The sequence below is a fragment of the Indicator indicator genome, chromosome 5 (genome assembly GCF_027791375.1).
Source record: "Indicator indicator isolate 239-I01 chromosome 5, UM_Iind_1.1, whole genome shotgun sequence".
NCBI classification, from domain to species: Eukaryota; Metazoa; Chordata; class Aves; order Piciformes; family Indicatoridae; genus Indicator; species Indicator indicator.
This window is the reverse complement of record NC_072014.1, coordinates 129447-153322: the sequence shown is the minus strand read 5'-3', so window position 1 is coordinate 153322 and position 23876 is coordinate 129447. Positions and strand designations below refer to the sequence as shown.

The following is a 23876-nucleotide window of genomic DNA, read 5'->3' as shown; positions in this document are numbered from 1 at the left end:
TTGTCAGGGTTGGAAGGGACCTCAAGGCTCAGCCAGTTCCAACCCCCCTGCCATGGGGGTTGCTCACAGCCACATCCAGCCTGGCTGCAAAAACCTCCAGGCATGAGGCTTCCACCACCTCCCTGGGCAACCTCTGCCAGTGTCTCACCACCCTCATGGGGAACAACTTCTTCCTAACATCCAATCTGAATCTCCCCATTTCTAGTTTTGCTCCATTCCCCCCAGTCCTATCACTCCCTCACACCCTCCAAAGTCCCTCCCCAGCTTTCCTGTAGCCTCCTTCAGATCCTGGAAGGCCACAAGAAGGTCTCCTCAGAGCCTTCTCCTCTCCAGACTGCACAACCCCAACTCTCTCAGGCTGTCTCCAGAGCAGAGCAGCTCCAGCCCTCTGCTCATCCTCGTGGTCCTTCTCTGGACATGTTCCAGCCCCTCCAGATCCTTCCTGGAACAGAGGCTCCAGAAGTGGACCCAGAGCTCCAGGTGTGGTCTGAGCAGAGTGGAGCAGAGGGGGAGAATCCCCTCCCTGGCCCTGCTGGCCACACTTCTCTTGCTGCAGCCCAGGCTCTGCTTGGCTCTCTGGGCTGCAAGTGCTCACTGCTGGCTCCTGCTGAGCTTCTCATGCACCATGAAGAGTAATTTCTCCTGCACTGTCCTCATTGCTCCTTTTGTTTCTACTGCCTGGTAAGTAAGATGGATTGGAATGCATCCATCTGAAAAATGGATATCAATAACAATTATTAATGGAAATCACCTCTCAATAATAACTTTGGAAGGCAACCTTAATGTCTTCTGTTCTTCCTCCCATTTTTCAGATCTTTTCTACCTTGATACTGTTTAGTTTACAAAGAACTAAACAAAGTAGTCTTTGAAAGAAAGGAAACACTTTCTTCATTGGCTCTTCAGAAGCATATCAGAGATCTACATTTTCTTAGCTGCTGGTTGTCCTCTACCATTGTGCATTTAGTGCACCCTCAGCAAGTTTGCTGATGACACCAAGCTGTGTGGTGGAGCAGACAGGCTGGAGGGAAGGGATCCATCCAGAGGGACCTGGACAGGCTGGAGAGGTGAGCACAGCCTCATGTGGTTCAACAAGACCAAGTGTAGGGCCCTGCAGCTGGGTCAGGGCAATCCCAAGCACAAATACAGGCTGGGCAGGGACTGGCTGGAGAGCAGCCCTGAAGAAAAGGACTTGGGGGTGCTGGGGGAGGAGAAGCTCAGCAGGAGCCAGCAGTGAGCACTTGCAGCCCAGAGAGCCAAGCAGAGCCTGGGCTGCAGCAAGAGAAGTGTGGCCAGCAGAGCCAGGGAGGGGATTCTCCCCCTCTGCTCCACTCTGCTCAGACCACACCTGGAGCTCTGTGTCCAGGTCTGGAGCCTCTGTTCCAGGAAAGATCTGGAGGTGCTGGAAGGTGTCCAGAGAAGGGCCACGAGGATGAGCAGAGGGCTGGAGCTGCTCTGCTCTGGAGACAGCCTGAGAGAGTTGGGGTTGTGCAGTCTGGAGAGGAGAAGGCTCCCAGGAGATCTTCTTGTGGCCTTCCAGGATCTGAAGGGGGCTCCAAGAAAGCTGGGGAGGGACTTTTTCAGGTGTGAGGGAGTGATAGGACTGGGGGAAATGGAACAAAGTGGGGAGTGGAAATGGAAGTGGGGAGATTCAGGCTAGATGTGAGGGAGAAGTTCTTCCCCATGAGAGTGGTGAGAGCCTGGAATGGGTTGCCCAGGGAGGTGGTTGAGGCCCCATCCCTGGAGGTGTTTAAGGCCAGGCTGGATGAGGCTGTGAGCAACCTGCTGTAGTGTGAGGTGTCCCTGCCCATGGCAGGGGGATTGGAACTGGCTGCTCCTTGTGATCCCTTCCAACCCTGACTGATCCTATGATTCTAAAGAGAGACGACCCCATTTTCCATTTCTGAAGCAGATTACTTGGCATTCAAAGTGCAAAACACTTTTGTGAGAATAAAGCCTCAATTTCTTGCTTGAAGGGAGTTTAAAAATACTACTTGGCACAAGGTGAGTTCCTCAGCTTAGGAAGAAAAGCCTTTTTGGATGTGACATTTTAGAGATGTGATTATGCAATCACTGTCATTTACATTTAAATGTGGTGCATAGTTGGAGATTTATTTCAGGCAAGTTATTAAAATCACCCTAATGCCACAAGCTGCCCTGCATGAGAGCTTACAAATTAGAAACAGAAAAACTTTTTTTTTTTCCTTCTTCTTTCTTTTGGTCAAACTGACATTAAAAAAAAATTCTTGCAATTTTAGTTTAACTGCTTCAGGCTAAGGTGTTTGGACTTGAATGTGAATGTTTTTATTTTATGTTATAATGGAAGAAAAAAAAAAATCAAGTGAAGAGCCCCCAGTCTGACTCTTTTAACACTCAGCATTCCACTTTTCAGTTGTGCCAATAGTGAGCTTCTAATCCCTTACAATGTAACTCAATGCTACACTTTGGAAGTAAAATTTGAGTTGTAAACAGAAGGTTCCAGAGGTTTCACATAATCACAGAATGTTAGGGGCTGGAAGGGACCTCCAAAGCTCATCAAGTCCAACCCCTCTGCCAGAGCAGCAGCACCTAGAGCAGGTCACACAGGAACACAGCCAGCTGGGGTTGGAATATCTCCAGAGAGGGAGACTCCACAACCCCCCTGGGCAGCCTGGTCCAGGGCTCTGTCACCCTCACAGGGAAAAGATTTTTTTTTTTTTTTTTTTTTTACCTCCTCTTTCCATGGAACTTCCTCTGCCTCAACTTCCACCACTGCCCTTTGTGCTGGCATTGGGCATCACCCAGCAGAGCCTGGCTCCAGCCTCTGGGCACTCCCCCTGCACATCTTCAGCACCAGCAATGAGGTCACCTCTCAGGCTCCTCCTCTCCAAGCTCCAGAGCCCTCAGCTCCCTCAGGCTCTCCTCATCAGGAAGATCTTCCACTGCCTTCAGCATCTTTGTGCCTCTGTGCTGGACTCTTTCAAGCTATTCTCTGAGGTCTTTCTTGAACTGAGGGTCCCAGAACTGGACACAGCATTCCAGATGTGGCCTCAGCAGGGCAGAGGAGAGGGGGAGGAGAACCTCTCTGGACCTACTGATCACAGCCCTTCTAATCCACCCCAGGCTGCCCTTGGCCTTCTTGGCCACCAGAGCACATTGCTGGCTCATGGGCAACCTTCCATCCACCAGGACCCCCAGGTCCTTTTCCCCTTCCCTGCTCTCCAGCAGCTCATTCCCCAACCTCTCCTGCTCCATGAGGTTGTTCTTTCCTGGGTGCAAGACTCTCCCCTTGCTCTTGTTGAGTTTCATTCCATTTCTCCCTGCCCAGCTCTCCAGCCTTTCAGACAGTAGGAAAGGGCTGGACTCCTCAGAGTTCACATTACCATAATGATAAGTCCACCTCACTCAGCTGGCCTGAAGAAATTCCTTCTGTTTTGCAGAAGTCTGCAAAAAGTGCTGCTTCACTTTGGGTTTCAGGCTGTGCTATTCTCCCTCTGACTTTGGGCTTCTCTATTTTGGCTTCTCTAAGGTGCAGGGCAGGGTGGAAAGAGAGTGCCTGTGGTTGTATAGCCTTCTGGGGCCCTTTTGTCCCTAGAAGGGGATAAAAGAGTTTATTTAACAACACCACAGCTTCCCCCTCTGTACCTTATGCTGTGCATATATATGTAAATACACTCTGTACATTTCCTTTTTTAATTTTCTATTTAATTTCTTTTTGTAAGTACAATTCCACTTTTACTTCCAAGTTCTGAGTCTGGTGAATTTGCTTGTGGAGGGGTGGTGGGGCAGATTCTAAAGGAAGTTATTGGGGGGATCCAATGCAACCCATAACACTCCAGAAAGGAGCAGCCAAAAGAAAGGATCACTTCGTGAATCTGTGCTTTTAATTGGTGTCAGTATACTGAACCAAGAGATGAGCAGCTCAAGGATCTATTGTCTGCTTTTAGTGAGTTTCGGTCACTTGCTTTAAGAAGTTGTACAGATGCAATATAGATAATCCTGGGGGTCTACTTCTCTGTTTTCTGATTCCAAGCTTTTGCTTTTATGAAGAGTAATGAGAGTAATACTGATATTGTAGATCTATTGAGAGCAAACAATCACAGAAAACACCCAGTTGGAGGAGACCTCCAAGCTCATCCAGCCCAACCTTGACCCAGCACTGAAGGGGCAACACCAAACCATGTCCCTAAGCACCAGCTCCACACACTGCTTACACACCTCCAGGGATGGTGACTCCAGCACTGCCCTGGGCAGACCATTCCAATGTCTGAGAGCCCTCTGGGAAGGGATATTTCTTAGCATCCAGCCTGAACCTCCCCTGCTGCAGCTTGGAACCATTTCTCTGATCCTGTTGCTTGTCATCAAGGAGCAGAGGCTGTCCCCTCCTTGCTTCAGCCTCCCTTCAGGCAGCTGCAGAGAGCAGTGAGGTAGAACTGTAGTCAGTGAGCTTAGTTGCCTCTCTGCCAGACATAAATATCCTAAACCCATGCATTTGTCCTGTTCACATCCTGAAACCTGCTGCTGACCTGAAACTTTCCTTCCCTTTTAGAAACTCGTGGTGGAGAATGTTGAAGTTCTGACACAAATGAGGACCAGCTTTGACAAGCCAGACCAGATGGCAGCACTATTTAAAAGATTATCATGTGGGTAACTAGCAAGGGCCTACTAAAGAGAAAAGAACTAGTTTTGATGTTTGGCTTTGTAAAGAAAAGGAGGAAAGCTGATTTCTCCATGCTGACTTATACCCAAGCAGGAAAGTGTAGGTGAGCTTGGAGAAACTGATGCCTCTTCTCAGATTTTCCAATCTCAATGTACAGACAAAAGGAGATTTCAGTGTGAATTAGTGCACAGGCACTGTAGTAGTGATCACAGAATGTTAGGGGTTTATAGGGACCTCCAGAGATCATCCAGACCAGCCACCCCCCCTGCCAGAGCAGGGTAGGTGACACAGGAATGCATCCAGGCGAGTTTGGAATGTCTCCAGTGAAGGAGACTCCACAACCTCTCTGTGTCATGAACAAGAAGTAATTATTTTAAACAAACCCAAAAAAGTATTACAAAGAGACGGTTTTGGCCTCAAGGAAATTGTGATGGTTTTAAGACTGTCTTGAATTGTTCTTCTCCCAAAGCTTCACAGCTTCGTTTCCTTCCAGGCTGAGCTAGCCTGGTTATTGTTGGTGTGGGAGAGGGATTCCAGCTCTCACAGTGTAACAGAAACACAGAACCTAGTGTCAGCATCCAGTATTGTCAGCTGTAACAGGCTTCATTCCATGAAGGGGTTAACAGGATAGTCTTCTGCTGAAAATCCCCTTCTCAACTCAGGCTATATAGCCCTGCTTAAGCACTGTTTATGTTGGCTCTTTTAAGGAATGCTATTGTCTCAGTACCTTTCTCAGTAGTCTGTTCAATTTTTTTTCTTTTTTTTTTTTTTTTTTTTGAAGAAAGGAGGTTTTTGTTCACTCTTGTTCTCCTTTCTGTGCAGCTGTGGACAGTGTGTTGAAGAGAATGACCATCATTGGTGTTATCTTGTCCTTCCGCTCCTTGGCCCAGGAAGCACTTAGAGATGTAAGGAATTAACTGAAGGGCTTCTGGGCAGCTTTTCACTGCCTTTGGTTTAATGGAATCAGAGGATATTAGGGACTTCACTCTTTAGGAACGCCACCTCTTCAAAGGTTGGCATATGGGTGAAGTGGTGATACTCACTTATTAGAGAAGTTGGGATTGGAATCTGCTTTTTGAGTACTGGTCAGAGAAATGTTAACCTGGAAACACAGGTTTCAGTTATAATTGAAATTCAGTTGTAACTGAAGTTGAAATTGCAAATTTTGGGGTGAGGGAATCTGCTTTTGAGCACTGTGCAGAGAAATGTTCCCTGGAAACACAGGTTTTAGTTATAACTGAAATTCAGTTGTAACTGAAGTTGGGATTGCAAATTGGGGAGTGAGGGAATCTGCTTTTTGAGCACTGTTCAGAGAAATGTTCCCTGAAAACAGAAGTTTCAGTTATAACTGAAGTTCAGTTGTAACTGAAGTTGGGATTGCAGGTTGGGGGTGAGGGAATCTACTTTTGAGCACTGTGCAGAGAAATGTTCCCTGAAAACACAGGTTCTAGTTACTACTGATACTCAATGATAACAGAAGTTGGAACTGCAAACTGGGGGCTGAGGGAATCTGCTTTTGAGTACTGTTCAGAGAAACATTCCCTGGAAATACAGGTTTCAGTTACAACTGAAGTTCAGTGATAACTGAAGTTGGAATTGGAAATTGGGGGAGGGTGAGAGAATCTACTTTTTGAGTACAGTTCAGGGAAATGTTAACCTGGAAACACAGGTTTGAGCCTGAGCAGGCTTCCGAGTGTTTACTGTGTTGGTGCATTCCAAAAGCTTTCATTTCCCATTTGCAAACAGCTTGGGTTTGCCTCTATTGGGCTTTAATGTTTTAAATCTAGAAATGAATTCACCTACATCCTCATTTACTGGATTTATTATTTTGAAAATAAATGTTAGTGTCTAATCAATGATGAGCAGGAGAAGTGTTTGGGTTGTGTTTTTTTTTTTCTCATTGTGCTTTTGTTTCTCTCTCTTAGGTCTTATCCTACCACATTCCTTTCCTTGTGAGTTCCATCGAGGACTTCAAAGATCACATTCCAAGAGAGACTGACATGAAGGTAATGTTTGGCCCAAAGGCTGCTGCAGTATTTTTTTGGAGCTGTCTGACAACCTGTTAAGGGACAACACTTTTATGCTGAGGGTGAAAAAACTCAGGAACAAATATAAGCAAACTTTTTTTTGTGGTGTTTTTCTTTTTTTTTTTGTTTCCCTCCAAGAGTATCTGCATCTTCCTGATGTTCAGGAATAAAAAACCCCCAACCAAGTGGTAGGATAAACACAAGCCTCATATCTTCCTGTGGTCACGTTTGAGGAATTTCATGGAAAGAATTGGGTACAAAATTTATCAGCTGTTAAATCATGACAAAGCAATGAAAGGCAGAAAACTGAGATGCTTCATAGTGTGAGCAGTGGTACTGCTGCACCTAACTATTTCAGGGACTCTGTGGAGATGATAGAATCACCCAGGTTGGAAGGGACCTCTAAAAAGTCAACCAGTCCAACCCCCCTCTGCAGTCAGCAGGGACATCCCCAACTAGATCAGGTTGCCCACAGCCCTGTCCAGCCTCACCTTCAAGATCTCCATGGATGGAGCCTCAACCACCTCCCTGAGCAACCTGTTCCAGTGTTCCACCACCCTCATTGTAGAGAACTTGCTCTTAACATCCAATCTAAATCTTCTCTAATTTAAAACCATTGCCCCTTGTCCTATCATTCAGGCCCTTGTCAACAGTCCGTCTCCAGCCTTCAGGTCCTGGCAGGTTGCTCTTAGGTCTCCCTGCAGCCTTCTCTTCTCCAGGCTGAACACCCCCAGCTCCCTCAGCCTGGCCTCACAGCAGAGCTGCTCCAACCCCCTGAGCATTTTCCTGGCCCTCCTCTGGAGCCTCTCCATCAGGTCCATGTCCTTGCTGTGCTGAGGGCTCCAGAGCTGCACACAGCACTGCAGGTGAGGTCTCAGCAGAGCAGAGCAAAGTGGCAGAATCACCTCTCTGGCTCTGCTGGCAATGCTGCTTTGGATGCAGCCCAGGCTGCCCTTGGCCTTCTGTGCTGCAAGCTCACCCTGCCTGCTCCTGGCCAGCTTCTCATCCCCCAGCACCCCCAAGGCCTTTTCCTCAGGGCTGCTTTCTCTCCCTCCTCCCCCAGCCTGTACTATGGTGGGAGCTCTATGCATGTAATAGCCACAAGCCTGATTTTGACCATACATTGGAAAATCATATTCCATTCCATTTCCAGCATGGAAAAGAGATGGGAAGTGAAGTTCTCACTGCTTAACTTTGATCAGTCTTTGCAGAAAGCATCTTACCCCCTCTGGTATCAAAGGGGTGCTGAAAAATGGCATGGGGTAAAAGCTGCAGCAGTGATTATTGAAGACCATATTTCCACATTGGTATTTTTTAAACTGATGATAACGTGATTCTAAACACCTCATTTGATCACTGAAGACATTAGGATCACAGACTCAGAGGATGTCAGGGGTTGGAAGGGACCTCTGGAAATCATGGAGTCCAAACCCCTCTGCCAGAGCAGGACCAGAGAATCCAGCACAGGTCACACAGGAACACATCCAGACAGGGCTGGAAAGGCTCCAGAGAAGGAGACTCCACAACCTCTCTGGGCAGCCTGTTCCAGTGCTCTGGGACCCTCACAGTAAAGTTCCTTTTCATGTTGAGGTGGAACTTCCTCTGCTGCAGTTTCCATCCATTGCCCCTTGTCCTATCCCAGGGCACAACTGAGCAGAGCCTGTCCCTGTCCCTTCCTTCCTGACCCCCAGCCCTCAGCTATTGATAGACATTGATCAGATCCCTCTCAGTCTTCTCCTCTCCACACTAAACACCCCCAGGGCTCTCAGCCTCTCCTCCCCAGGCACTGCTCCAGTCCCTTCAGCATCCTTGCAGCCCTCCCTTGGACTCTCTCCAGCAGATCCCTGTCCCTCCTGAACTGGGGAGCCCAGACCTGGATGCAATATTCCAGGTGAGGTCTCAGCAGGGCAGAGGAGAGGGAGAGGAGAACCTCCCTGGCTCTGCTGGACACACTCCTCTGAATGCCCCCCAGGACCCCATTGGCCTTCTTGGCCCCCAGGGCACATTGCTGTCCCATGCAGAACTTGTTGTCCCCCAGCACTCCCAGCTCCTTCTCCTTGGGGCTGCTCTCCAGCAGATCCCCTCCCAACCTGTCCTGCTGCAGTTTCTTCTTCCTCCCCAGGTGCAGGACTCTGCACTTCTCCTTGTTGAACCTCATTAGGTTCCTCTCTGCCCAGCTCTCAGTCTGTCCAAGTCTCTGAATGGCCTCACAGCCTTCAGGGGTCTCAGCCAAGCCTCCCAGTTTGGTGTCATCAGCAAACCTGCTGAGCACACTCTGTCTGTCTGTCCCCTCACCTCATCAATGTCATTACTGAACTAATTTATGTTATCACATATGAGAAAGCTCTCTGCTACTAAACAAAACCATGCTGAGGACCCTTCTCCAAGTCAGGCCACATAGCACCATCTGAGTTGCCTGTACTCCCACAGTATTTAGCCTTTGGCCCTCTCAGGGTCTCCTGCAGTTCTGCTGTGCTTCTTAAATCATTGAATCACAGAATTGTCAGGGTTGAAAGGGAGCTCAAGGCTCAGCCAGTTCCAACCCCCCTGCCATGGGCAGGGACACCTCACACTACAGCAGGTTGCTCACAGCCACATCCAGCCTGGCTGCAAAAACCTCCAGCCATGAGGCTTCCACCACCTCCCTGGGCAACCTCTGCCAGTCTCTCACCACCCTCATGGAGAACAACTTCTTCCTAACATCCAATCTGAATCTAGTTTTGCTCCATTTCTCCCCACTGCTATCACTCCCTCACACCCTCAAAAGTCCCTCCCCAGCTTTCCTGTAGCCCCCTTCAGATCCTGGAAGGCCACAAGAAGGTCTCCTGGGCACCTTCTCTTCTCCAGACTTAATATTCCCAACTGTCCTCATAGGAGAGGTATATTAATGTTGTGTGTGGTTTTTCTCCTAGCTCAGAGGGTCTCAAATAAACTCTTCAGTGCTGTGGGGTTGGCCACCATACAGGCCTTCAGATGTTACCACCAGTCAATGTCACGTCTCATGGTGTGGCATGATGCCATGCTTGGCTTCTTTGGGAGTGCACAGCTTGCCTGGAGAATGTTGGAGGGCTGCATGGAAAAGGAGCCAGACCTGTTGTAGTCTTGCCTGTAGTGCCTACTGGGAATACTGGGATCTCTGGTATGTGCTCCCATGCAACTCTGCCAGAGCTTTGTCTTGCCGACAGCTTCTTGGAAGAGCTGTGCTGTGAGCCTGCTAATGATTAAGCCCTGTAGACAATCAGCAGCTGATTGCATGGAGCTTGCTCCTAGCCTTTGTCACATAGAGAAATGCTATTGTAGGAGTTCAAAGGGTTTCCTTTGGGACAATGAGCAAGACTTCTTGAAGGAAGGCATGTCAGCAGACAGCTCTCTACCAGGCTTTGTGTAATGGACCAAGAGAATTGCTCAATTGGGCACGTTTTAGGACATGACAACCCAGTAATTTCCTGTGTGCTGAATTTACCAAGCAGAAAGAGCATGTTGGTGAAATAAATACTTGTCAGGAACTGTTCCTTTTATTTTCATATCCCTGAAATCTATCACTTGGAGTGAGTGGCAAAATGGGGATTTGTGCTCCTTGTGTTTGGGTGGTTTTAATATGAAATTGTTGGGGTGGTTACACAGGTTTGGGGAAACACTGCTAGTCCTGAACCAGTTTGTTATGACCCAGCTACCAGGCAGATGCTCTAAGAAATCTTTTCATTCAGGACTGTTCTCAAGCTACCATCACCTCCTGCTGGCACTTTTCCTATCACAGCTTGCCCTCATGCTAGCCAAGCTGGAGCACATGAATCAGGGAAGTCTGTACCATATCCCCTGTGTGAGAACTGATGGGCAGAGTGTGAAACTTCTCAAGTGTTAATGGCAGTGAGAGACATTGCTGGCATTGCTTGTTGTCCCTTGTATTTGGTATGAAACTGCTTTTGTGGAGATTCACCTGAACTGCACTGTCCAGAAGAGAAACTGGGCAACCAGCAAAGAACTCTGGGGAACTTTTCTTAATGGCAATAGATACAGAGAGGGACAGGCTGACAAATGGGATACATTTCAAGAGGCTCTTAGCATCCCTGAATGTCAGGACCCCTTAAGAGTCCAGTTCCTGGCACTTTGGAATCGTAGAATTGTCAGGGTTGGAAGGGAGCTCAAGGCTCAGCCAGTTCCAACCCCCCTGCCATGGGCAGGGACACCTCACACTCCAGCAGGTTGCTCCCAGCCACATCCAGCCTGGCTGCAAAAACCTCCAGGCATGAGGCTTCCACCACCTCCCTGGGCAACCTCTGCCAGTCTCTCACCACCCTCATGGGGAACAACTTCTTCCTCACATCCAATCTCAATCTCCCCATTTCTACTTTTGCTCCATTCCCCCCAGTCCTATCACTCCCTGACACCTGAAAAAGTCCCTCCCCAGCTTTCCTGTAGCCCCCTTCAGATCCTGGAAGGCCACAAGAAGGTCTCCTCAGAGCCTTCTCTTCTCCAGACTGCACAACCCCAACTCTCTCAGGCTGTCTCCAGAGCAGAGCAGCTCCAGCCCTCTGCTCATCCTCATGGCCCTTCTCTGGACACCTTCCAGCACCTCCAGATCCTTCCTGGAACAGAGGCTCCAGAAGTGGACCCAGAGCTCCAGGTGTGGTCTCAGCAGAGTGGAGCAGAGGGGGAGAATCCCCTCCCTGGCCCTGCTGGCCACACTTCTCTTGCTGCAGCCCAGGCTCTGCTTGGCTCTCTGGGCTGCAAGTGCTCACTGCTGGCTCCTGCTGAGCTTCTCCTCCCCCAGCACCCCCAAGGCCTTTTCTTCAGGGCTGCTCTCCAGCCAGTCCCTGCCCAGCCTCTATCAGTGCCTGGGGTTGCCCTGAATCACTGAACCTTTACCAAATTTGAATGTTGTAAGATTGCTGCTTGACTCCAGTGTTTCAACAGGCTTGACTTCAGTTTTTCTTTTAAAGCTGCTGCATTTGCAGGTGTTAGCAGAGAAAAATCTGTTAGTGAAGAAAGATTTAGAAACAGCTAATGGGAAGTCAGAATGTTTGTTTTGGAGGTAATGTAGAAAAGTACACAAACTTTGTTTGGCTCATGAAAAAGAAATTATCATCTAGCACACAAAGTCCTGACCCAGCTGCTCAGTGTAGGCTAGAAGGAAACAAAAATCTTAAGTCTCTTTTATCTCATTTCAGCCAAGTCTCTGAAATTCCCTGGTGCCTCAAACTCTTAAGAGGAACATTTGAAACATGCCAGCAAAACCGTGCTTCACCATGCTGACACCAAAAGCATTCAATGTTGTCTCTTTTTTGTTTTTTTCTCTCTCTTCTGGTCCTCAGGTGGCAATGAATGTGTATGAGCTATCATCAGCTGCTGGCTTGCCTTGTGAGATTGATCCTGCCTTGGTGGTAGCACTGTCTTCCCAAAAATCAGGTAAGAAGATACAAGTGAAAAACAAGAAAAGAAAGAAAGAAATAACAATGGGGAAGGGGGAAAAAAAACAAATGGACCCAGGCATGAAAGTGTTTGAAGTGCTAGGAGGAGACTTGTGTGTCTTGGGCCCTCTGGGTTCCTTCAGTGAACTCTATACCTGGCATAAGAACATGAATTATTTGTGCCTGCTGATGTCTTAGCTTGAGAATCTTTGCAGCCACTTAGGAATTACCTTGCTGACCTAGGAAGGAATTAACAAGTGGATGTTTACTGAATCACAGAATGTTAGGGGCTGGAAGGGACCTCCAAAGCTCATCCAGTCCAACCCCCCTGCCAGAGCAGCAGCACCTAGAGCAGGTCACACAGGAACACATCCAGGTGAATCTTGAATATCACCAGAGAGGAGACTCCACAGCTCCCCTGGGCACCTTGCTCCAGGGCTCCATCACCCTCACAGGGAAAAGATTTTTTTTCCTCCTGTTTCCATGAGAAAAATTCCTCTGCCTCAGCTTCCACCCTTGCCCCTTGTGCTGGCATTGGGCATCACCCAGCAGAGCCTGGCTCCAGCCTCTGGGCACTCCCCCTGCACATCTTGAGCACCAGCAATGAGGTCACCTCTCAGGCTCCTCCTCTCCAAGCTCCAGAGCCCTCAGCTCCCTCAGGCTCTCCTCCTCAGGAAGATCTTCCACTGCCTTCAGCATCTTTGTGGCTCTGAGCTGGACTCTTTCAAGCTGAAGGGGTTTAATGGCTAATAGTGCAAACTGTTCATTAGGACAGTGAAAACAGGGGTCTGTTGTGAACAGCTCAGTGCTGCTGTACAGATTTGGTACAATCAGAACAATCAGCAATAGTGTGGGCAGCAGGAGCAGGGAAGTCATCCTGCCCTGTGCTCAGCACTGGTTAGGTCACACCTTGAGTGCTGTGTCCAGTTCTGGGCTCCTCAGTTTCAGAAGGACATTGAGAAACTTGAATGTGTCCAGAGAAGGGCAGCAAGGCTTGAACACAAACCCTGTGAGGAGATGCTGGAAGGTGTCCAGAGAAGGGCAGCAAGGCTGGGGAGGGGTCTGGAGCACAGCCCTGTGAGGAGAGGCTGAGGGAGCTGGGGGTGTTTAGCCTGGAGAAGAGGAGGCTCAGGGGAGACCTTCTTGCTCTCTACAGCTCCCTGAAGGGAGGTTGTAGCCAGGTGGGGGTTGGGCTCTTCTCCACAGAATCACAGAATCAATAAGGTTGGAAAAGACCTCAAGGATCATCAAAGTCCAACCTGTCACCCAAGACCTCATGACTACTAAACCATGGCACCAAGTGCCACATCCAATCCCCTCTTGAACACCTCCAGGGATGGTGACTCCACCACCTCCCTAGGCAGCAAGCAGTGCCAGAGGGAGAGGACAGAGTCTTAAGCTGCACCAGGGGAGGTTTGGGCTGGAGGGGAGGAAGAAATTCTTCCCAGACAGAGAGCTTGGCCATTGGGATGTGCTGCCCAGGGAGGTGGTGGAGTCACCATCCCTGGAAGTGTTTCAAAGCAGCCTGGATGAGGCACTCAGTGCCATGGGTGAGTTGATTGGATGGTGCTGGGTGAGAGGTTGGACTGGATGATCTCTGAGGTCTTTTCCAACCTGGTTGATTCTGTGATTCTGTGAATCCTGAGCCATGGCAGTAGGCCATGGGTGCTGAAATGCAGCTGAAGGCACTCTATGACCTTCACAGCTTGTCACTGCTGTTGTTATACAAGTGTTAACATGGAGCTTACAAGGGCAAAGATGATCAAATAAACATCTCAATGTTCTAACATGTCTGCTGCTTCCTTTGATTTGCTTTAGGTCACCACTCTCTAAGCTTTTCACTTTTGTTTACTCTGGCAGGTTCCATGGCATGAATTAAGACTCTAAAGTGCTTTTTGACAGTCTGAAGCTTTTTCTTTCCCCCCACTCTCTCCTCCTTACTGAGCACTTTACTGCTCTTTTCCCTTGCGTGGAATGGATAGTTAATGTTAGAATCAGATTGTGGATGTTTTAAAAGCTACTTCAGTACTTTATTTATTTCTCTTTTTTTGCTTTAATAGCAATTCCTTTGGGAGGGAAAAATTGCAGCTAGTTCCATTTTAATATTCAGACTGAAGTGTCAAGCAAAATTTCTGTGTGCCTTGGTAAAAAAAAAAGAAAGAAAAAAAAAAGTTTGTTGGTTTTATGGATGTTATGCATAAAAAAATTACTTTTATCTTTGGAAGGTAGCTGGGATCTGAAGTGGCATTTTAAGTAGCTTATTTTCATCATAGTTCAGCTGTGAAATGCTTCAGCTGAGTGAAGCAGACAGGGGATTTCTGTGTGTTTTATAGATTAGATAGGGTCTTGTGTTTTGATTCACAGGAACAGTCAGGTTGGAAAAGCCCCTCAGGATCCCAAGTACCAACCCAGAACCCTACTCTGCAAGGCTCACCCCTAAACCACAGCCCATAGCAGAGAAAAATGCAAACTTGAGCTCTCTGGGGAGAGGGTGGTGGTGGCAGGGGACAAGTGGAAGTTGTCAGTGGTTTGAAAGGGAGGAGAAGATACCACACAGGATGTGGCACAGAGCTCTGCTGGAATCAGGGGAGGGGAAGGGGTTCACAGAATTGCCAGAAGGGATCTCTGGAGATCATCTAGTCCAACCCCCCCTGCTAAAGCAGGTTCATCCAGAGCTGGTTGCAGCCTTGATAAGGCTTCTTCTGGGCTTCTACTATATGGAGCTTGAGAAAAGCAACAGAAACATAGAAACAGAAAGGTTCATTCAACTTGGAATGCAGGATCACCAAGTACCCAGACAGAGAGATTGGCCATGGGGATGTGCTGCCCAGGGAGGTGGTGGAGTCACCATCCCTGGAAGTGTTTCAAAGCAGCCTGGATGAGGCACTCAGTGCCATGGGTGAGTTGATTGGATGGTGTTGGGTGAGAGGTTGGACTGGATGACCTCAAAGGTCTTTTCCAACCTGGTTAATTCTGTGTGATTCTGTGATTTATGTATATTTCAAACTCTGATTTTGTTTTTATTTGTTTGTTTCAGAAAACATCAGTCCAGAAGAAGAATACAAAATTGCTTGCCTCCTGATGGTCTTTGTGGCAGTGTCCTTGCCAACCCTGGCTAGCAATGTGATGTCTCAGTATAGCCCAGCCATTGAAGGTAACATAAAGGGCACAGCAGTGCTTCCTTTCTTCATACCAGTCCTGGCAGTTCCTTGAATACTTTTGCTTTAAGTGTTTCCCTGCCTGTGTTGTAGTAAGCAAAATTTCAAAAGCAGTTAGCCCTGCCCCAGGAAAGTCCTCAGGGTGTTTGGGGATGGGAAGGGTTCACAAGTAAACAGATACTGATTAGTGATTTACATGATTGGGTCAGAAGGTCTGAGGGAAATCAGGGAGGGAAGCAATACATGCTGTGTTTCTTCTGGGATCCACATGGGTGATCAATATCACAGGATCAAAAGATGTTAGTTGCTGGACGGGACCTCTGGAGATTTTCCAGTCCAACCCCCCTGCCAGAGCAGGACCAGAGAATCCAGCACAGGTCACACAGGAACACATCCAGACAGGGCTGCAAAGGCTCCAGAGAAGGAGACTCCACAACCTCTCTGGGCAGCCTCTTCCAGTGCTCTGTCACCCTCACAGGGAAGAAGTTCCTCCTCATGTTGAGGTGGAACCTCCTCTGCTGGAGTTCATATCAATTGCCCCCTGTCCTATCCCAGGGTGCAGCTGAGCAGAGCCTGTCCCCTGCCTCTTGAGCCCCAGCCCTCAGATATTAATCACAGTATCACACTATCACCATATATCAGAGGTTGGAAGGGACCTCCAGAGATCATCCAGTCCAAGCCCCCTGCCAGAGCAGCATCACCCAGGGGAGTCTGCACAGGAATGCATCCAGCTGGGGTTGGAAAGGCTCCACAGAAGGAGACTCCACAACCTCTCTGGGCAGCCTGCTCCAGGGCTCTGGCACCCTCACTGTAAAGAAGTTTCTCCTCCTGTTGAGCTGAAACCTTCTCTGTTCAAATTTGTCTCCATTGTTCCTTGGCTTCTTGCTGTGCAGCACCCAAAAGAGCTTGGCCCCCTCCACTTGACCTCCAGCCCTCAGCTCTTGAGAGACATTGATCAGATCCCCTCTCAGCCTTCTCTTCTCCACACTAAACAGCCCCAGGGCTCTCAGTCTCTCTTCCCAGGGCAGATGCTCAAGTCCCCTAAGCATCCTCCTGCCTCTCCCTTGGCCTCTCTCCAGCAGCTCTCTGTCTCTCTTGACCTGGGGAGCCCCAAACTGGACACAGGATTGCAGCTGTGGTCTCAGCAGGGCAGAGCAGAGCAGAGGGGGAGCAGAACCTCCCTAGCCCTGCTGGCCACACTTTTCTTGCTGCCCCCCAGGCTCCCCTTGGCTCTCTTGGCCCCCAGGGCACATTGCTGTCCCATGCAGAACTTGCTGCCCACCAGCACTGATCAGTTCCCCTCTCACTTTTCTCCTTTCCAGACTAAAAAGTCCTTCTGAAAATGACCTTACAAAGCATTAACTTCTACTTGTTTGAGAGAACGTTCTGTGCAAAAGAGGTCTTCCATTGGAAATGTTACAAACAGTTTGGATACTGCAGGGGGCAATCTTGTCCCAAGATGTGGAATTCCTAGAGCCTGCATTCTACATTAATTAGTGTGGGACATTATGCAGTGGTATGGATGTTCTAGTCCTCTTTACATTGGCTTTGGGCCACTCAGACAAGAAGCTCAGTATGAGCCAGCAGTGAGCACTTGCAGCCCAGAGAGCCAAGCAGAGCCTGGGCTGCAGCAAGAGAAGTGTGGCCAGCAGGGCCAGGGAGGGGATTCTCCCCCTCTGCTCCACTCTGCTCAGACCACACCTGGAGCTCTGGGTCCAGTTCTGGAGCCTCTGTTCCAGGAAGGATCTGGAGGTGCTGGAAGGTGTCCAGAGAAGGGCCATGAGGATGAGCAGAGGGCTGGAGCTGCTCTGCTCTGGAGACAGCCTGAGAGAGTTGGGGTTGTGCAGTGGGGAGCGGAGAAGGCTCTCAGGAGACCTTCTTGTGGCCTTCCAGGATCTGAAGGGGGCTCCAAGAAAGCTGGGGAGGGACTTTTTCAGGTGTCAGGGAGTGATAGGACTGGGGGGAATGGAGCAAAACTAGAAATGGGGAGATTCAGATTGGATGTTTGGAAGAAGTTGTTCCCCATGAGGGTGGTGAGAGACTGGCAGAGGTTGCCCAGGGAGGTGGTGGAAGCCTCATCCCTGGAGGTTTTTGCAGCCAGGCTGGATGTGGCTGTGAGCAACCTGCTGGAGTGTGAGGTGTCCCTGCCCATGGCAGGGGGGTTGGAACTGGCTGAGCCTTGAGCTCTCTTCTAACACTAACAATTCTGGGATTGTATGATCTCCAGAGGTCCCTTCCAACCCCTATCCATCTGTGTGACCCTCTTAGTCCTGAGGCAGGCTGCAATAACAGATGATTACACCTTCTGCCTGGTTTATATCATGGAGTTGAATGATGCCAGTTCCTGTGCTTCCATTTCCATGACTCTTAACCTGAAGCCAGACAAAGCCTGTTTGAAAGAGGGCTCTTAAGGGACAGTTACAAGACCTCATAAAACTGGGACTGAAGAAAAGCTGCATCTTGAAGTCCACTAAGCCCCTATTAGAAGTTGCTACTGGCTTTATGAGATGTGGATTATGTAGTTATTTACTGAGTGGGCTCTTTTTTTTTATGGAGAGGAAAAAAAGTCTGGCAAAAGGAGTGCATAAAAATCTGCTCCCTCTACAAAAATAGCTGAAGAAACAGAATAGGCCTTGTCAGTCCTGCTTAATATTGTTTTTTCCTGCTCTTCTTGTTGAACATCTGGCTTTAGACATTTTAATATAGATGCTATTCCCAGAATGAGGACTTAATAAATGCTGCCTTATTTTGGGGATTTTTTCTAGGGTTTTGGTTTTTTTTTTTTTTATAAAGTAAATTCCCTGGACAAAGCCTGAATTTATCCACCCCCAAGTCACAGATTTGAAGGAATTTCAACTTTGTAATCTGGCAAGACATACCTTCCCAAACACAGACAGTGCCTGGACAGCTTTAGCCCTGTCTCAATTCTCTCTGCCTGCTTCAAGGCCAAGCCTGTTTCTTCTACTAGCTCTAGATAATGTCTCAGACTCTTAACAGACTTTTACTTTTATTCCTAATTAAAAAAAAAAAATCTGAACTGCTAGTCAGATATCAATCTGGAAGACTCATTTATCATCTTGAAGCCAGAGTAGAATACCAGACTACAAGAGAAAGCTTTTTCTAAGTACATGAAACCCATTGCAGGTTAGAAGGTAACAATCTGTGAGCTGAATTCCCTTGCTGGTTATTTTTTTTCCTGCAGTCTCTGAGACATAAAAATTCAGAAAACTGAGGCACTTCAGTAAATGTAAATTTCACTCTGCTTAATTCTGCTGGTTTGATGTTCTTGAGTGATGTTGAAGGGAAGTGGTGATGTGTTCAGTTTTGGGGACTGGCTTATTCCAAGCAGCAGTATTGAATGAAGAAACAGGAGACAGAGTAGGAGCATCAACCCTTGGGGGCCCTGCTGGTGGAGATCCACAGGGGGCTTTGCTAGGACCTAGTGGTGACTTCATTCACAGAGCACCCAAGAAGAGGTTGAAGAGTGAGGTGAAAAAATTTTCCTGTCCTTTGAAGTTACTTGAGGGTATTAGAGGAGTCAGGAGCTGCAGATAGATATTGTGACACTGAGCAAATTGTGCAATACAATACAATTGAAGGAAGAGTAGTTCTGTGCCTGAGGAAAAAAGGGATCTTTGTCCTGTGCAGTGCTGAGGTCTAGCTGACCTCACTCCTCAGGCATGGTCTTGGGAGTTAAATGACTGAATGAAGAAATGAGCTCAGTGCTCAGCAATGGGCAGGGACTGGCTTGAGAGCAGCCCTGAAGAAAAGGTCTTGAGGGTGCTGGGGGAGGAGAAGCTCAAGAGGAGCCAGCAGTGAGCACTTGCAGCCCAGAGAGCCAAGCAGAGCCTGGGCTGCAGCAAGAGAAGTGTGGCCAGCAGGGCCAGGGAGGGGATTCTCCCCCTCTGCTCCACTCTGCTGAGACCACACCTGGAGCTCTGTGTCCAGTTCTGGAGCCTCTATAACAAGAGGGATCTGGACATGCTGGAAGGTGTCCAGAGAAGGGCCATGAGGATGAGCAGAGGGCTGGAGCTGCTCTGCTCTGGAGACAGCCTGAGAGAGTTGGGGTTGTGCAGTCTGGAGAAGAGAAGGCTCTGAGGAGACCTTCTTGTGGCCTTCCAGTGTCTGAAGGGGGCTCCAAGAAAGCTGGGGAGGGACTTTTGAGGGTGTCAAGGAGTGATAGGACTGGGGGGAATGGAGCAAAAGTAGAAATGGGGAGATTGAGATTGGATGTTAGGAAGAAGTTGTTCCCCATGAGGGTGGTGAGAGACTGGCAGAGGTTGCCCAGGGAGGTGGTGGAAGCCTCATGCCTGGAGGTTTTTGCAGCCAGGCTGGATGTGGCTGTGAGCAACCTGCTGGAGTGTGAGGTGTCCCTGCCCATGGCAGGGGGGTTGGAACTGGCTGAGCCTTGAGGTCCCTTCCAACCCTGACAATTCTGTGATTCAATGAGCATAAAGAATAGGTAAGAATCAGTAGTGTTTGCAGGCTTGTGTGCTTTTAAACTCTTCCAAAGACCTCCTCCTTTTCCTAAGCTAGCACCTGCCCAGGATACTTGCCCAGATGTGTGTTGAGTTTGTTTTAAAGAGACTGAAATAGCCTAGAAGATATACCAGGCTTCCTGTAGGAGCACTTCTGCTCTCTATGAAAAAAACCTGGGATGGCTTAATCACCTTCCAGGCCTCTGAAGCCTGGAGTGAATTTTAGCAGGATGATATGTACAGCAGACAGCAATTAACCAGCTTTGTTCTTGAGTTCCTGTAGATCTCTTGGGTGATTGCTGTCTGGGCAGGACAAGTTGTTCCTGTACAGAGAGGCATGGGAAATAGCCAATTAGCTTGAAAAAAAATTCCTGCTAGATCTTACCTTTTCTTTGAGCCTGCTCATATGGCAGAGGTCTGAACCTTTGCTGGCTCACAGCACCGTGGTGGTGGTGGTGATGGTGTGGACTTGGGCTCACTGTGCACCCTTTTTGGCAGTGCCCTGGGGTTTAAAACAAAGTGTTTTGGTGTTGCCACTTACAACTGGATGCATGTGGTTACTGAAATGAGAACTGAAATGTGTGGTTTTGTTCCAGCACCCTGGGATGGCACTCAGCACCTTCATTAGAATCACAGAGTTGTCAGGGTTGGAAGGGACCTCAAGGATCATCCAGTTCCAACCCCCCTGCCATGGGCAGGGACACCTCACACTAGATCAGGCTGGCCAGAGTCTCATCCAGCCTGGATGAGGTGTTGAGGTGGAACCTCCTCTGATGGAGTTTCCATCCATTGCTCCTTGTCCTGTCCCAGGGTGCAACTGAGCAGAGCCTGTCCCTGTCCTCTCCCTCTTGACCCCCAGCCCTCAGCTATTGATAGACATTGATCAGATCCCTCTCAGCCTTCTCCTCTCCACACTAAACACCCCCAGGGCTCTCAGCCTCTCCTCCCCAGGCACTGCTCCAGTCCCTTCAGCATCCTTGGAGCTCTCCCTTGGACTCTCTCCAGCAGATCCCTGTCCCTCCTGAACTGGGGAGCCCAGACCTGGATGCAATATTCCAGGGGAGGTCTCAGCAGGGCAGAGGAGAGGGGGAGGAGAACCTCCCTCAGGTTAGAACTTGATGATCCTGAAGGCTCCTTCCAACCCAAACCATTCTATGAGTCTGTGAACCTTCCAACATCTTCTTTTTTCACACTTCTAAAAGCCCCAGGGGCCTTGGTTTGGTCAGGCTCTGAGCACTGCAGTATTCAGAAGGGAGATCTGTGCTGTAGATGGCAATCCTGATCCCAGTGCTTTGCTCCCACGTGCTGGGTGCTGAAGGATGGCCTCTCATTGTGAGGAGTCTGCTGGGTGCTGCTTTCTGTCATTTGTTTTCGAAGCTGCTGCTGCTGCTGCTGAGGGAATTTGTCTCTGTTCTCTTTCAGGGCACTGCAACAACATTCACTGCTTGGCAAAAGCTATCAACCAGATTGCTGCAGCTTTGTTCACCATCCACAAGGGAAGCATTGAAGACCGTCTGAAGGAGTTCCTGGCTGTATGTATAACTTCATTTCTAGAGCTGCCTCCTCTCACAGGAGGGGAATTCTCTGCCCCTGATGTCCCCCTCAGTCTGCTTTCATACATGATCAGTCTTGGGCAGTGATTACAGCAGGAGTGTGTCTGCCATTGGAAGTGTTCACTTCCCAGCAACAACCAGCTAGGAGTAATCATGCAATGGCTTGAGTTGGAAGGGACCTTATTGGAGAATAAAACTGATGAAGAGCAAGTGAAGGAGCTGGGGATGGTTAGTGTGAAGCAGAGGAGGCTGAGGGGAGACCTCCTGGCTCTCTGCAGCTCCCTGAAAGGAGGTTGTGCAGAGGTTGTGCTGCTCTCTTCTCACAGCTCATTAGCCAGAGAAGAAGAGGGAAGAGCCTCAAGCTGCAGCAGGGCAGGGTCAGACTGGACAGCAGGAAGAATTTTTTCCCCTCCAGAGTGGTCAGGGATTGGAATGTGCTGGGCAGGGAGGTGGTGGAGTCCCCAAGCCTGGCTGTGTTTGAAGGTGGTTTGGCTGTGGTGCTTGGGGCTGTGGTTTAGGGGTGAGCCTTGCAGAGTAGGGTTGTGGGTTGGACTTGGTGCTCCTGAGGGGCTTTTCCAACCTGAGTGTTTCTGTGATTCTATCTTAAAGATCTTCTAGTTCCACTAGAGCAGCTTGCTTAAAGCCTCATCCAGCCTGGGCATGAACACTTCCATGGATCTGGTGTCCACAACTTCTCTGGGCAACCAGTTCCAGTGTCTCACCCCCCTCACAGTAAAGAACTTCTTCCTAATGTCTAATCTAAATCTACCCTGCTGTGGTTTAAAACCAATGCCCTTTGTCCTAACACCACAGGCCTTTGTCAGAAGTCCCTCCCCAGCTTTCCTGTAGCCCCCTTCAGATCCTGGAAGGCCACAAGAAGGTCTCCTCAGAGCCTTCTCCTCTCCAGACTGCGCAACCCCAACTCTCTCAGGCTGTCTCCAGAGCAGAGCAGCTCCAGCCCTCTGCTCATCCTCATGGCCCTTCTCTGGACACCTTCCAGCACCTCCAGATCTTTCCTGTAATAGGGGTGTCAGTTAGTGGTAGAACCATGCTGGAGGACAGGATGGCATCCAGAGGGACCTGGGCAGGCTGCAGAGGTGGTGCCCAGGGGAACCTCATGAGGTTCAACAGGAGCAAGTGCAGGGTTCTGCTCCTGGGCTGGAGCAATCCTCACTGTCAAGACAGGCTGGGGGAGGAGGGGAGAGAAAGCAGCCCTGAGGAAAAGGACTTGGGAGTGCTGGGGGATGAGAAGCTGGCCAGGAGCAGGCAGGGTGAGCTTGCAGCACAGAAGGCCAAGGGCAGCCTGGGCTGCATCCAAAGCAGCATTGGCAGCAGAGCCAGAGAGGTGATTCTGCCACTTTGCTCTGCTCTGCTGAGACCTCACCTGCAGTGCTGTGTGCAGCTCTGGAGCCCTCAGCACAGGAAGGACATGGACCTGATGGAGAGGCTCCAGAGGAGGGCCATGGAAATGCTCAGGGGGTTGGAGCAGCTCTGCTGTGAGGCCAGGCTGAGGGAGCTGGGGGTGTTCAGCCTGGAGAAGAGAAGGCTGCAGGGAGACCTAAGAGCAACCTGCCAGGACCTGAAGGGGGCTGCAAGAAGGCTGCAGAGAGACTGTTTGCAAAGGGCTGCAGGGACAGGAGCAGGGACAATGGCTTCAAAGTAGAGCAGAGCAGATTGAGATTGGATGTGAGGAACAAGTTCTGCATCTTGAGGGTGGTGGAACACAGGAACAGGTTGCCCAGGGAGGTGGTTGAGGCTCCATCCCTGGAGATATTGAAGTTGAGGCTGGAGAGGGCTGTGGGCAACCTGATCTAGTTGGGGATGTCCCTGCTGACTGCAGAGGGGTTGGACTTTGGGGGTCCCTTCCAACCTAGACCATTCTATGATTCTGTCTTCAAGACTTTTCTTTTTTTTTTCCCCATGCTGATTTGGACTCTTCAGTTTATTTGGTTTTTCAGAGAAGGTAACTCCAGAGTGGCCTTTGAGTTGTACCTTTTGGCATGTCTGCATTCCTTCAACAGTAACTGTCTGATAGCAGGGATGATCCAGGGATGTTTGAGGGGGAAGGAATTGTCTATGGTTCAGAGCAGGCTGAAGATCAAAGCTTTTGAAATCCTTAGTGATGCTTTGGGGAAAAAAAGAAAAAGGAAAAAAAATCTGAAGCCCTTAGGTGGTGCTGATGCATTTTAAATTCATTTTGGTTTGCTGCCCAAGGAGAAAGAGAATTTTTCAAGTGGCTGTTAATTAGCCATCACTTGAAGGGAAACTGAAGGGTAAAAGCAGCAGCTTTACTTTCATTTTTAAATAGGACTTCTGATTTTGAGTGATTCTTGACGGTTTGGGGTTGGTGGATTTTTTTTTTTTTTTTTTTTTTGGCCTAGAAACATGGCAGAAAAAAAAGAAACTCTTCTCATTTTAGCTGCCTTGAAACACTTTTGAGGATGGGATAAATGTAACTTGCTGTACCTAGAAGTCTACAGAAATTTGGGGGTTTTGTTTTTTCCTTAAGGGAGGTTTCCTTTCTGGAATTTCACTGCATTTTGTAAACTTAGAGGGAAAAAAAATACCGACAACAAAAAGCCTTAGGTCATTGGCCTTGTCTACTGCAACTGCTGG

At 48.9% G+C, this 23876-nt stretch overlaps 1 protein-coding gene across 1 annotated transcript in view; it reads left to right on the top strand.

Annotated features, from left to right (window-relative positions):
* Positions 1-23876, top strand: part of NCKAP1 (NCK associated protein 1) — a 113991-nt gene that overhangs the window by 85488 nt on the left and 4627 nt on the right. Inside the window, exons 25-30 of the mRNA XM_054380868.1 lie at positions 4526-4619; positions 5459-5541; positions 6562-6642; positions 11976-12069; positions 15109-15225; positions 21130-21239. Of these exons, the coding sequence (XP_054236843.1) occupies positions 4526-4619; positions 5459-5541; positions 6562-6642; positions 11976-12069; positions 15109-15225; positions 21130-21239 (579 nt within the window). The remainder of the gene's footprint in view (positions 1-4525; positions 4620-5458; positions 5542-6561; positions 6643-11975; positions 12070-15108; positions 15226-21129; positions 21240-23876) is intronic.